Source organism: Centruroides sculpturatus, unplaced genomic scaffold (genome assembly GCF_000671375.1).
Source record: "Centruroides sculpturatus isolate CEXI.00-Female unplaced genomic scaffold, Cexi_2.0 scaffold130, whole genome shotgun sequence".
In the NCBI taxonomy this organism is placed as follows: domain Eukaryota; kingdom Metazoa; phylum Arthropoda; class Arachnida; order Scorpiones; family Buthidae; genus Centruroides; species Centruroides sculpturatus.
Genome location: NW_019384364.1, coordinates 463,904 through 479,556, shown reverse-complemented (window position 1 = coordinate 479,556; position 15,653 = coordinate 463,904). Strand labels below are relative to the sequence as shown.

General features: G+C 30.7%; 1 protein-coding gene across 5 annotated transcripts in view; it reads right to left on the bottom strand.

Moving 5' to 3' along the window:
• Positions 1 to 15,653, bottom strand: part of LOC111642093 — a 64,847-nt gene that overhangs the window by 26,111 nt on the left and 23,083 nt on the right. For all 5 annotated transcript variants that reach the window (XM_023388385.1, XM_023388369.1, XM_023388378.1 and 2 more), the window contains one exon: positions 2,042 to 2,162. In XM_023388385.1, coding sequence (XP_023244153.1) covers positions 2,042 to 2,162 — 121 coding nt within the window. The remainder of the gene's footprint in view (positions 1 to 2,041; positions 2,163 to 15,653) is intronic.

The window sequence follows — 15,653 nt, the reverse complement described above, 5'->3', positions numbered from 1 at the left end:
ACGCTGTTAAATCCTTATTTAAATTGGATTTATTATTCATTTTTTTCATAGGTAAAATACTTATTTATTATTTAAGTAAATATTTTACCAGAGGATTATTCATCCTATATGATGATCTCAGCATGATCATCAACTGGTAACAGTTTTTGGGTTTGTTCATTAATAGCGGTTGCTCTGCAATGGGAGTGTGCTGCTGTTTGTAGGCATTTAGAAACGATGGTGAAAGAAAGATGGCAGCGCCCACACTATCGACAGTATTGCAATGGAGGAATCTATAATTCTGAAGTCAGCTTTTAGAGGCAAAAGAAGGATCCCAATTGTAAAATTTAACCATTAAATGGATTATTGTTGAAAGAGCGTTCATAGTAGCCACGAAAACAATTAGAATGCTTGCGTGGAGTTATGCAGAGATATAAAAGAATGCACCCTTTATTACATTTCATGTTGTACAAGGGTTTTACCCAATTCCCAAACTGTGTTAGAGTGAACCCGTGCTATAAAAGCACCATGATATATGGAGGAAGTTCCCAATTCTCAAACCGTGTTAGAGTGAATCTGTGCTATAGATGTGCCAAGTTATACAGGGTTACCTGTACTTTTTGAAACTGAAATTAAATTCAAGTACCAGTGTAACTTTTTCCTTTTGAAGAAAAAAGCATAACCAAAAATATATAGTCATTTTGAATTATCATAATTTAATATTTTAATTAATAACCATAATGTAAAATTATTTTAATTAATCTCAAATGATTTCATTGCTTCTAAACTGATACCTATTAATATAAAATTAATCAATTAATTTGAAATATTTCTAAAAACTATTATTCCTGTAACATTTAAATGATTTTTGAAAGATTAATAGATTAATTGATTTTAAATGGCTCTACTGCAACTCCATTTGTTCTAGGACTGGGAAAAGTTTGGTATGGAGCCAAGGGGTAGAGTGGGCCTTTTGTACTTTTTTTTCCTGAACAAATGAAATACATAGAGAATGTTTCTTTATTAATAAATATCAGTCTTACAGGTTTATGTTCTTGGCTCTAACTATTTCCTTAAATTTATCTCTCTAAGATGTTCATTGTAGAGGCCTGTAGGAAGTATGTTCCTGATTGGCATAATGGTTTGGACAGGTATACTTCCTAATAACCTTTTGACAGGCCTCTATTCAGCATGGACACCCTCTGATTTTCAGAGTGTATCCATGCTGAATAACTAGGTTAGTAATATAATCCAATTCCTTCATCTTGTCATTGTTATTGGAAGAGTAGCTGAATGTCTTCTTGATCAGGGCTTTAAATGCTGAAATTTTGAGTAAGACACATGAAACCAATAATTGGTTATAAGATGGTTTCTGATAAACAGAGGTATAAATATTGCAGTCACGGATGGTGAAGTAAAATGTCCAGTAAAATGAACTGTAGTATAATGTTCTTGTTCAATATAGAAATGAAGGCAATAAGGGTTGTTATTTATAGCTGTTAAAAACTGCTGCAGATTGAGTTTCTGATGCCAAATTATGATAATATCAATACACCTGTCATATAGAGTGATGTTTATTTCAAACAATGGGAGGATGTTTTCTAATTGTCATGTAGTAAGTTCACAAAGGCTACTTGATACAGGGCTTCCCATTGGTACACTTCTGCCTTGTAAGTAGGTTTCTCCTTCATACCATAAAAATAACTCAAAAACTGGAAAATGTGTTTGAAGGAACATGCAGTCTTAAAGATTTTATTTTTTGTTTTAGTAAAAAGAACATTAATTTATAGGGGTAAGAACCACTACGAACACCTCAGTTTTTATCTATGCCAGGAAAAAAATTCCCAGCTCCTCTCCCAATAGCTCGGTTCATATCTCATCCATTCATAAGTTTTTGTATCATTTGAATGTCCTATAACAACATTGATTGGCATTTCTACTAGAGTAAACCATTATAAAAATTTCATGTTTTCTTTAATGAAACATTTCAGAATAATCTTTATGTTTTATACTATAAAAACTTTATTTTTAAAACAGAACAGAGTCAAAGAAAAATTCATACCACTTTCCATCTTTCCTTCACAACATGACCTGGTTGTAAAAGATCTTCTGTGGTCATAGTGATGTGAAAACTAAAGAAGTCACTGATATCTTCACAGGAGTCATGTCCATTCTTACTATATCTAAAATAAAATTAGTTAAACATATTTAGAGTTTGGCTAAAAATAAATATTTAAATAAAACAAATTTAAGTTAACGAAATTAATACATTTAAATATTTTGTTAATTCTAAAGCTGGGAACCATCGTCTAAATACTAAAATTTAAACCTTCCTCTCACTTTCCAGCATTCATTGATTAAAATCAAACATTTTTGGCTACCTTCACTGGCTTGAGTCAAGTTAAGCAGATTCAACATCAAATGTCTGTAGCAGGATCAAAGTTCAGAATAATACTGTTTTTATTTGATGCAATTGTCTTTGAATTAAGATATACTACATTTACATAAAGATTAATATAGTTTTAACAAATTAAATGAATAATTATGGATAAAAATATTAAAATGCCTAATAAATAACATAAGTGAAAAACAAAAAAATAATTTAACTTTTTTAGTTTTTCACTTACATTATTTATTAGAAGCATTTTAATATTTTTATCCATAATTATTCATTTAAATTGTAATCATGTAATTAGGCAGAGATCTAACACAGAACACCAATGCACTTAAATGGACGATCTATCCTGTTGTTGTATAAAGGTATTGAGTAAATGCCCGGAAGAGTAGTTTCATCTGCAGGATCTTTAAGTTACTCAGGAATGATAATCACTTCAATCCAGTTTTTTGTTACTGGATTAAGGTGTATTTTGAGTTAATTATAGTAGTACATAAAGTTTTTTGCAGTAATTTAATTTATTCATTTATGTTTAATAAATTAATTTTTAAAATTAAGTTTAATTTTAAATTTGATCTTTAAATTTCAAAAATGGGAAGATGATGTTAATCTACTAACATGCACTCTTGATTACAATGAACAGGAGGCAGCACAAGCAAGTTCTAATTATCAAGAGAATTTTACATTAAATTAAATAGGAATCAAATGGGGATTAGTATCCAATTCAAATTAACAGGAAATTTAATTTACACAAGTTCAAATTAACAAGAGTCTACTTTAGTAAATAATACCAATAATGAGACATACATCAACAAATTTTTTTTTTTTTTTACATTTAGCTTACATTATTATTAAGTCGTTGCTATTTATTAATAATTTATTACCTAATTTAATTATTTAAAAATACTTGTGTACTTTTGAAAAAGATCTGTTCGTATTAAATAGTCTAAAATATTTGCTGTTCATCACCAAATGCTTATGTTGTACAAATACACACCACAATTCTACTGACACTGCAAACCTCTGTGCTATGCAATAATACACCTCAAAGCATTGGTTGGTTGATTGGATTTGGGGTTTTGTGGTACAATGGCCTAGGTAGGCCAAAAAGTGCCAAGTCTAGCCAGTTATGTTGCTGTATACCTTCTTGAGTTTTTTAATACGTCATAGTTGTTCTGTTTTATGTTCTATAGTTCTGTATATAAGTTTATTGCCTTTAGATACACCATTAGATAGGTTAAATTTGTCTGTTCTCATCTAGTATATTGCATAGAGCCTGGTCATTTGAAGATATTTGTTGTCAAAGGTAGCATTCCATGGCTGTTTTGTACTAGGGGGATATTAGTAATATATATCAGGTGGTAAGTTGGTGTGTGGCAAGTTGAACACATTGTTTAGGTATTCCTTGTTATTAGATAGTTATGTGTTAGTCTTGTGTGTCCAGTTCTCAATTGGGCTAATACTATTTCTTCTTTCTGATTTTTGCTAGTTGTCCATCTTATTAACTCTGGTTTTATAGTGTGTAGTTTATTGTTGAGTTATTTGTCCCAGTCCTCTTGCTATTTGTTATATATACTTGTTGATACAGCTGTATAGGTCTTTATAGTATGGTCTAAAAGTTCTTGATTGGTTCCTGTTTTCTTGTTTTGCAAGTTTGTCTACTGTACAATCACCATGATATTACTGGTATACAATTAAATAAATAAGCAATTACCTATAAACCAGCAATTAATTCTCATTTAAACAAACGTTTTCATCCATTTTTAACCATTGTCAGTTTCAATGTATTGGAATGTTTGTTAAAGAACATAAATTCCAAAATTTAAAAAGTTGTACATCATGAAGATATGTACATGCTCAATGTCGCATTTAAAAAATTAGTCTTCCAACTGGCTTCCAGTTTTAAAAATACAAAGTTTATATAAAAAATTATTTGTCTACTGTTTCATTCCCTTGGAGTCCTGTATGTCCAGGCAGTCAATAGAAGACTATTATATTTCCTGCATGTTTGAGACGTTGGAGTATGCTATTGTCGGATGATGTATTATCCTACAACTGTTGATTGCCTGTAGTGCACTGCATGAGTCTGTATATATTATAATCTGTCTGTTTTTGTGTCTTTGTATATGTTGGAGAACCATGAAGATTGCAAACAGCTCTACAGTATAGACTGTTGTTTCTGCAGGAAGTCTCAATGCAGACAAAAGCTGCTCCTACTGTTGTTGATTTTGAACCATCTGTATATCTGGTATTGTATGACTATATTGAGATTGGTGTTCTTTGAATAGTTGTTGGGAAACAGAATTTGGAATAGTTGCTTTTGGGTAGCTCTAACAATGTAAGTCAAAATGAATATCTGCAGCTAGATAGAGCCATAATGGTTATTGAGAGTCAACAGACTTGGAAATATTGCTTATATGCTTAAAATGTCTACTAAAGTACATAGCTGCTTAGATCTGACAGAGTATCATTTTTTATTTAATCCTTAACACTTTTGCAATTGCAATTCATTTAATTTTTTTGACCTCGTATAGTAGTTGGATTTTTTAATATTTAAATAACGTAAAAATTATCTGTCTTTTGACTTTTAAAGAAAGCATATGCAGGCTTCATTCAATTCATATTTTCTTTCTTCACAAAAGTATGGATTTAGCTAGGCTCACATGGAACAGCAAAATAATGCAGGATGGGATCTGACACATCTGGGAAGCCCATTTCATGTGGATTTTTTCATGTGGGTTTTTTCAATCATTTGGATTCATTCTCAGGTCTCATCATACTGGTAGGCAGACATCTTTCTTAACCAACCCTCATACACTCACATGTATGCAGGTATATACAGTGGGTGATCAGTTAACGAACATAATCAGTTCCAAGACTTTGTTTGTTAACCAATTATCGATTTACCTTAGGTTTTTATGGGAATTTGATTAATTCATTTCAGAGACTCCAAAAAATATATACAGGCAACACCCATATAACACGGGAGTTACGTTCCAAAAAATTGCCATGTTATGCGAATTGTGTTATACGAAACAAAGAACTAGTGCAAAAGAGGGGTTAGGTTCCAAAAATTAAAAAACATGCTGTAAAATCCTTATTTAAATCGGATTTATTATTCATTTTTTTCATAGGTAAAATACTTATTTATTATTTAAGTAAATGTTTTACCAGAGGATTATTTATTTTATATGATGATCTCAGCATGATCATCATCAACTGGTAACAATTTTTGGGTGCATTCGTTAATAGTGGTCACTCTGCAACGAGAGTGCGCTGCTGTTTGTAGGCATTTAGGAACAACAGTGAAAGAAAAATGGCGGAGCCCACACTATCGATAGTATTGCGATGGAGGATCTATAATTCTAAAATGAGCTTTTAGAGGCAAAAGAAGAGTCCCAATTATAAAATTTAACCATTAAATAGATTATTTGTTGAAAGAGAATTCAAAGTAGCCACGAAAACAATTAGAATGCTTGCGTGGAGTTACACGGAGGTATAAAAGAATGCACCCTTTATTACATTTCATGTTTTACAAGGGTTTTACCCAATTCCCGAACTGTGTTAGAGTGAATCCATGCTATAGAAGTGCTGTGTTATACGGGGTTACCTGTATATACTTTTTTACTACATTTATTTATATGTAATAGTAAAAATACATATATGAGCAGTCTTGCATTTTTATTAGTCATGTTTTTTCCATTTGTGGAGGTTAAAGAATCTGTCCAATGTCGATTGCTTTTCTCTCTTCTTCAGGATTTTTCAGAAGTAATTAATAGCATTGTAATTGTAGAAATCCCAAGCCTCAACCTGGTTTGGATGCTATTCTAAGACCATTGTTCTGACATCCTCCCACTTCTTCAACAGACCTTTAGTAGCAGATGTTGACATTGGTCCTCTTTTGTCTTCCTCTTTTTCAAAAAAAAAAAAAAAACACATTTTGTCAAGTTTCTTGGTATTCTTCATTTGAGAGTTCTCAGAGTTCTTCTGTCGTCAGATCAGTTTCACATTCCATTATGAGCTCTAAAATGCCCTTAATTTCTCAGATGTGATTTTCATTACTCCATCAGTAGCTTAAGACTTCTTGATATATCTTTCATAGCTAAGATTGTGTCTACTGTAGACCTCTTCAAGCTATACTGCCTAGCAACATCAGACATCTTGTGCCCACTTTCTACCTTGGCTTCATCCCTTACTTGGTTTCTACGGTGAGCACTGTTCTTGACACTCCACTCTTTATGCTCCATAATATTACCAATTTCTTTTTTAAAGAAAAAGTTCAGAAAAGCACTTACCAAAATTCAGAGAACAGAAATCAACTAGCCCACAAAAAATTATTTAAATGCAAGGCCTGGATGAAATTTGGTATTAAAATGTTAACAAATATCCGATTGGACAGTTAAACTTTCACCTTTCGTAAATAAACCCCAATGCAAAACTTAATGAGTGCCTGTCCGACAGTCTTGCAAATACTATAAAAAATTTTTTGTCAGAAAGGTAAACAAAAAGCTGGAATTATAAGGGAGAGTTTCAAAATTCGGAGAAATACTGTCTGATCAGTATCAGGTTGAGCATCAATGTTGATATCTCCTATGCTCCAAAAAGTTTTGAATTGTAACCTGAAGATAAGGGAAAATCAATTGGTATTCGTTATTTTGAGTTGCTTCTTTTTATGTTTGTTCAGTAAAGTGTTTGTTATTCGAACATGTGTTCGTTGTCCGATCATAAAAATCTTTCGCGAAAGTGTTCATTATCCAATTTGTTCGCTATCCGAACTGTTCATTAACCAATCACCCACTGTATTATACATATGTATAATATATACAGGATGGGCAGAAAGGATAGATGTTTTTTTAAAAAATCACATCTGTAATTGTTACTACAAAAGATATTTGTTGGAAGATGAGAGTTTGTATTGAAATAGCATTTTACAGAATCAAGTGTGGAAAACAACATTTCCCATGTGGTGTACGTTATCAGTGATCCATTTCTGGAGGCAATTTTTGCAACTTCCCCACAAATAGCTTCCTTCAGTTCTTGCAAAGAATGGGCTTATGCTCATATACACATGCCTTGAAGTGTCCCCACAAGAAATAACAACACATGGATAGGTCAGACAAATGAGGAGGCCAATGAATGTCACTGAACCTGGAAATGAGGCAACGGGGAAGAGATGACAAATAATATCAATTGATGCCCTAGCTGTGTGGACCGTCATCCCATCTCATTGAAATTATACACATCTGATGGGAATATGTTTCCATTGTATGCAAGGATGCAGAAACATATTCCCATCAGGTGTGTACAACTGAGTGATCCCCTTTGCATACGACTATTTCCACAGTCATACACAAACACACAGTGTTCTATCGTCCATGGCTCCATCCTTCAACTGAAAAGACAATGTTAAGATCTCACTACTTTCACGCTATCTCCCACACAGTCACTCACTCCACCTGGTGGTGAGTTCTAGTCATTTCAAAAACATCTATCCTTTCTGTCCACCCTGTATATCACCATAAATTTGGTATATATTTCTGGGCCAAAGTCTGTTGATAGTATGATGCTGCATAAGTTGGGATGAAGTTAGAGTTGCCTCCTGGACTTGCCAGGTGACTCCCGAATTTCACAAAAGTTTTTAACTTCTTAGACTCCCAAAAGTGAAGCCCATTCTAATTAAGTGCTATGTAATTTGGCCTAAAGGTAGGTGGTGTTAATTTAATAGGTGTTAATATAGAGGTACTAATTTAATTATAATTATGAGGCCTATTCTTTTCATATTTACTCCACATGGTAATTAACTTCTGAATTGTATATGTTGTAGTCCTTGCCACTAATTAAGCAATGGTTTGTAGGAAGTCATGAAAACTTCATGAAAAGTTTTGAAAAAATGTTTCAATGTTAGCATACAAATTGCAAAATTATTAAGCCCATGTCAAAAACTTTTGGAAGACTTGTACTATTTTCAACCAGCATATATTCTAATGTACAACTGGACACAAAACGTGTAATGGAAATTTTGAATTGTGCATTAGAAATCCCATATTGATGCAGTAATTAATTCTCTGATTCAGAGTTTATTTAAATATTTCTCTCTTCTGGTTATGTTATAGTTAAAATATTTACCTAAACTACACAATGTAAGGTGAAGCCTGTCCAAAATGGAACCTGAATAAGAAGGAAGTTAGCCTAAATGAAAAAATTCTTTGAAACAGAGAAATTTTGTGTTAAAAAACCTGTTCAGAATAGAAATCTGGCAAACCAGAAAAATATTCAGTACTGTGTAATTCCAATTTACACAAGGTTTTACTGTCTATCTGTCTATTTTATTTGAACTTTGGAAGGAATGTTGGGAAGATTTACCATTTGTATTGAATATATACAATAGATATTTTTTTATGCAGCCAGAATATCAGAATCATCATTTAAACTATAATGAGTCAATTTTATTTTCATTTTTGTATCAAATTGTATGCTTGTACAGAAAATGAATTCAAGTGTATATATAACAAATAGTGTGTGTTTTCTTCAATGATGAAAAGTGAGCTTTGTACTGTGACATACAGCTTTTGCACACTCCATGTCATTCTCTGATAGTGCACCTATGTTAATTACAGTAGGAAAAAAAAAAATCAATAACATTTGCTAAAAGTAAAATTTTATTACAAACTGGAAATAAATTATATTTGAGCAAATACATTTAGGCATGTGTATATTTTCGGCATTGCAGCAGAAAGCAGAGCTATGCCCGTCATTTTAGCCGCTGTTTATTGAGTTTTAGCAATGTAAAGTGCTTTCTTGCAGAATTCATATTTAAATATGAAAAATCTTGTTTGATTTGAGTCTAATCAAATCAGCCTGAAGAGGATAGTTTTAAACTATCGAAAGTACAGTATTTGCAACTTGGAATAAAATGTTGGTTTTAATACTGCAAGACAAAGCATGTTACTTTTTAACAGTATACTAGATAAACATTTGGTGTAAAATGCATTTAATCTTCTTATCTCGTGAATTCTGTGAGGAAGCACTTCTTTGTATTGCTAAAACTCAACGAACAGTGGCTATAACAATGTATACAGCTCTGACTCCTTCTACAATGCAAAAATATGCCTAAATTTTATTACAAATGCATGAAAATGGTATTCAATAAAAGCAAATTTCTAAGAAAACTTCTAGTAGTTTGGATTGCATATTGATTATGAATAATTGACTTATGACAATAAAAACTGGTTGTAGTTGATAGAAAATAATGCACAGAAACCAAACACATATTTTAGAAAATACCCTATTATAGTATGACAGGACATTAGAAGATAAGATATATAAATCAACAACAACCATAAATCAACTTGTGTTTTGCAATTGTAATCTACAAAACTACTGGAAAGTTTTACTGTAATTTTCATTAGATTCCAAAATGTTTCTTATAATATTTTCTATGACAAATGCTAACTTTAAATCTATGTCAGAACTGATAAACTGTTTCCTCTATATGTCTTATTCTATTTTCTGAAAAGGGTGCCAGTAATAGTGCAATCCTTCCTCATCTTTTTGAAATTGTGGCTTTATTTTGCAATTTGTATGCTACTCAAGAAAAGTTTTAAAAAGTGTGAACTATTTCTTTTGAAATTTGACGACTTCTTACAATCCATTGCTTAAATAATGGCAAGAACTGTAAAACAGACTATAGTGCAGATGGTGCCACAGCATGACATCTGACCTACACATTTTTTCAACAGCAATAAGGCAGCCTTTTATATATTACAAGTCGAACATTTATATCGACATTGGTCTTGTCCAACAAACTCACTGGTTCACCTGTCCTAGTAGTCGGTTAAAAAGAGTTAAATGATTATTTGGGCTGTTGTCTTACTCCGGTCTTACCGTTGGGACAAAGCCACATAGACAAATGGTCAGGGTCAATGTTGAGAGCTGGATAAGGTAGGACAAAGTTCCATTACTCCATTTTGCATAGATACATACTTCATTACTAGCACAAGACTAAAGAATAGGCAACAGCATTTTGATATTGCTGAGAATAAAGAATGTCAAATCTCCCAAAATTTTTTACTTCTGGAACAGACAACATCTAGAATCAACTCTGGAAGTGACAAGCTTAGGTGAAACTGTTAGTACAGTTAAGGATGCTGCTGTAAAATCTGCACCCAGATTCATTTATCCTGGTTATTTATGGTGTATTTTGTTTTGATTCAAGTATCATTTTTTGATGTTTATGGAATAACTTATTCTTTGAAAAAAGGCTGCTCAACACTGCCAAAGTAAGTGTAACATTAGACTTAATCATAAGACATTAACATAAATAAGCTTGGAAGTTTGCAACTTTAAAAGTTTAGAAACTAAGTTTTTATGCTTTTTATGTGATTTAAAATAAGATACAATTGTAGAGGTTATGAAATTTCCACTGATGAATTATTTTCCTGTTCAACGGATAAATACCTCATCAACTGTTGCTTGCACTTTTTAAGTTTTTCGCTGCAAAACACCTAACATGTATGTTTCGGCATTATTTATATTCATAAACTGCACAGCTATGTCATTAGTTGTCATTTAAAATCCATCTGTTTAATTGTTGGCCACTATATCAAAATAATAATAAATTATATCTGAATTTTATTTTTTAAAGTACACTACGAATTTGACTGCCTGCATCTATGCATGCACTGCACACCTACCAGAACAGCTCTGTATACAAATACAAACAATAATACAAATCATATATACAAATAAAAGCACATATACATCTGATGATAAAGTTAATTCAAGCACTGTACTTCAAAAAGCAAATACTTCCATTCTTGAAATTCATAAATGTTAGGAACATACTTCAATAAAAGAAGGAATTCCAGTTCATACAACTACTAATAAAAATTACAAAAGCTCATATATTGCTTAACAATTTCACCTAACTCTAAACCTAATATCTCGCATAACTGACAAGCTTTATGTCAAGTATTTTTGTTGTACTTTACCTTAGTTTCCAGCATTTATGTACACGAGACCAAAACAACTGAATATCTTCAAAACGCTGCATTGGGTCGACACTTGATGTTCATTTGACCAAGTAGGTAGATTTCTAGAAGCGTAGGCCTAATGATACAGAATTTAACCCAAATTCCAAATTACATACCAGTACATTATATGTTCCAGAAATTATGTCAGGATTAGTGAATCATTGTCATTCCTAGTATAAGAATAGACAATAGATTTATATGGTACATCTAAATGTGCACTTTCTTAATATAAATTTTACAGCAATAATATGGACAAGGGAGTTAAATTAAAAACAGATAAAACCAATTGACTTTATGTTGTTGTTTATGATGATAGAATTCTTTAGATTTATAATTCTCTTTCTAACCTGTTACCGGTGCGTCTACTACGTCGTAACGAACCAAAACTAACGTTTTCGAACCCTTATACGGTTCTTCTTCAGGCTTTTTCGAATCTCTTTAGATTTAATCTCTTATGTGAGAATTATGTTTTTCAACTTAATCCACTTTTTATATTCTTATTCAATTTATATTTAATTTTTATTTTTGTATACGACATATATAAACATCTCAAAGCCCTGTAGCATAACTGGTAACACATCCACATGATAAGTGACATTTGCGGGTTTGAGTCCAGCTCCAGGCTGATTCTTTTCTTCTAGAATATTCTAAATTATTTAACAAATATTAATTTAATTATAATTATTAAATTTAATAAGAGATGGCACCTAATGTCTACCTCTAGTACCAAATTACTCAGAATTTCATTATTAGTAGTTAGAAACAAAGTAGCCTGATTTAAATCCAGCAATCATTTGGTTTTTTTACTCTTGTTTATTTTACATACTTTTTCTTAATTATTTGAAGATATGCACAACCACTGAAAACTGGTTATACTTAATAAATAAAAGGTAAAATAAACCAATAATCCAGCACAAAAATGTAAGCCAGCTAATGTTTTCATCCATTTTAAATGGACTTCTTCAAATTGACTACTGCAGCTGTTAAAACAACAGAGATTGCTATACGTGTGCTAAGAGGAATCTGAAGATAGTTGTTAAATGTAGTTGAAAATGTATAGAACTTTGAATTTTATGTCAATTGTGAATGCTTTTATATCTATTGGAAACTACTAAGCAAATTTCTTATAAAAGCAAACATAAGCAATTATATTTTGGCAACTGACAGCATCCATGCAACTCTTGATGAGTGATATGAAGCAGAGAACTTCACTTTCTTTCCTCTCACTCCTTCTCATGGCTAGACTTCCACAAGGAGTTCATGTGTCAGTTTGCATTATATTGATTATGATTATATAATGTGTAAAGAAGATACAGATGATATATATATATATATGATAAATCTGTGGTGTTTCTTTTTCATTAATCATATTGAGTTCACAATGCTCTTAAACAGATAAAATTAGATTAAGCAGATAAACTTCATAACAACTGTAACTCAATACTAAGGAAAATTAAGTTTCAGTAATTAAATGTTATTGAATTGATTAAATCTTAATCACATTTTGATGTATTTGTAATTTTACTGATTATAAATGATACTTCCCCTAACCCTTTTTAAAAATATTATTTTTAAACTGATTTATAACTTTAATTTTTAAAAATATCAAAAAATATTTTAATCAAACAAATGAATTTTTAAATGCAACTAAATTGGTCTATAAATATCACAGATATAACATCTAGTTAGTTAAAATTATATTTAAATTTTTTTTGGTAACTATATTAATTAAATTAACATAGTTATCAAAATATTTTTTGGAATAATCTATTACCATTCACACTCACACACTGCTGTAAATCATAATCAATTACGGTGGCCCGATTTTTGGACCTCCAGAATGGAATGATCAGTTAATGCGCAATGTCAAAATATCAAGTAACCTCATGACATTGACTATTCTGACTAGAGTGACCTCCTCTAAAGCTCCATAAATCTGAAGACTATTTTAGTCACATGACCACCAAATGTGCTCTATTGATCCCTTGCCCATAGCCATGGTACTGTACATAGTCACATGACAAGCAGCTTTGTCCCAATCTTCACTGAATGAGGCCGGGTAAGCCTGAATATAGAAACAGAGATGTGCAAATGCATTAGAGGAGGTAATTTAACAAATTAAAACACACTAAATCCAATTTTCTTTATGTATTCATACATTAATCCTCACGAGTGTTGTATATGTATAAGCAGAAAAAAACAGCAGCATATCTGAAAATTTGGTTATTATTTTATTTTTTAATGCTTAAAAATCTACACAACCCAGAAAAATTATCATAAGACTTGACTGTAAATGAGGTGCAAAAATCTGAAGAGGTAGATCCTGGTCAAACCCAGAGAGGTGGTCATCTAATTCTGGCACCCACAATGATGTTAGACAAGCTTATTGTCATCATAATGTTTATTCCAACTAATAGCTATTGTGCTTATGTAAACTTTGTACTAACCATTCTAAAAACTATGGTTATTACATCTGAGACAAATGTTTATTTTCCATTGTTGAATAGCCTTTTTTTTGTTATAATACCTTGCATAATAAGTTGAACTTACTCAAGTTACAAGATTAAAACATTTAATTGAGAACAAGTAATGGACAGAGAATATGCCTCCAAATTAACCTACCCATAATAATTTCTCAGATTTGAATCCAGATTCTCTATGATAATATTTATAGAATAGCATATTAACAAATGACCAATCAGTTGATATCAACATAAAAAGAATTCATTACTTTTATATGTTTTTAAACTATAAATAAAATACAAAATGTCTAAACTATACATTGCAGAAAGAACTACAAATATCAATATATAAATGCAAAAATAAAAATTTATTATAAAAGATATTTTTAAAATCATTAGAAATTTTGATGTATTATATTAGTTTATATAAAGTCTGAATATATTTGAATCACAGGATAAGTTCATTAACACTTACAACAAAATATCAAAGATTGGAAATGGCACTTTTTAATCTTTAATGTTTTGGTGTTTAAACTTCAACATTCAGCTTAAAACGTGCAATAAATTTAATATATTGAGTAACAAAGCAGAATTATAGTTCAAGTTCTTTCAAATATATAAACCAAAATTGGGCTAAAATATTTCTGGACTATATGCTTATTTTTTAATTAAATTAGCATTGTCAATCTTTAGGAAAATTACAATATCATAATTTTGTATTAATATTAATTATTACTTATACTAATATTAATTAGTATTAATTATCTAGTATTAATCATTAAAAATTAATTTTAAATTTGTTTAATTTAGAAAAAGCTGAAAAAAAGAATGTCTAATGCAAATCTGCAACTCCAGCAAGTCAGACAAATACAGTACATTTTCAATTGTCTCATCCAAATCTCTGATCAATCTTTGACCCACATATATATAAATTTAGAGTTAAAATATGGCCATACTAATCAAATTCTTGGTTCGGTTTTCTATTACATAAAAATTTTGATACAAAACACTGTTCTCAATGGTTCACTAACACAATGACATTTTTTTTTTGTCATCAATCTCGAATAAGCAGAAAATGCAAACAACAACAGCTTCAGTCTGACTCAACAATCCCTACTAAAACTCGACATATACAAATAGCCATGCTCGAAATCACATTCAAACTACAAACAATGATTCGACACATTCTGCTGCCAGATCAGATTTATGATAAAATTATATGATATCTATTTTATAATACAGATATCTCTTGTGGCCAGTATTGCATATTTTCAGCTAAATTATTTTGTTACTTATAATAATTATTATTTTAATTTGATGGAAAGGTCTAAGTGTGATATTTTTGAGACGACAATTATAATATACAATAAAAGAATAAATAATTTGTCTTAATTCAAAAGAAAAGTTAAAATAATGTTATTTGGAAGAAAGACTTTCTGTTAGCTTTACTTTAACAGCAGACACATTGATATGTGCCAGAGAGAGTGACATCGACAGTTATAAATGGGAAAAGAAGATTTAACTTTTCACTACATCATTCAATCTTATGATTTCCTTGTTTCATTTTTAATATATTATAAACTAGTTAGGTTATTTAGAGCCAAAAAATTACAGTATGGTTATAATCTATATCATTTAATAAAATATTAATTAGATATTTTGTTGTTAGTTAATTCATTAATTTCAGTGAAAGGTTAATTATAATAAGATTTTTGAAGCTAGTAAATAAATAAATGTATCAATTAATTAAATCTCTTAAGTGATGATGATTTCTTTTAATTTTCT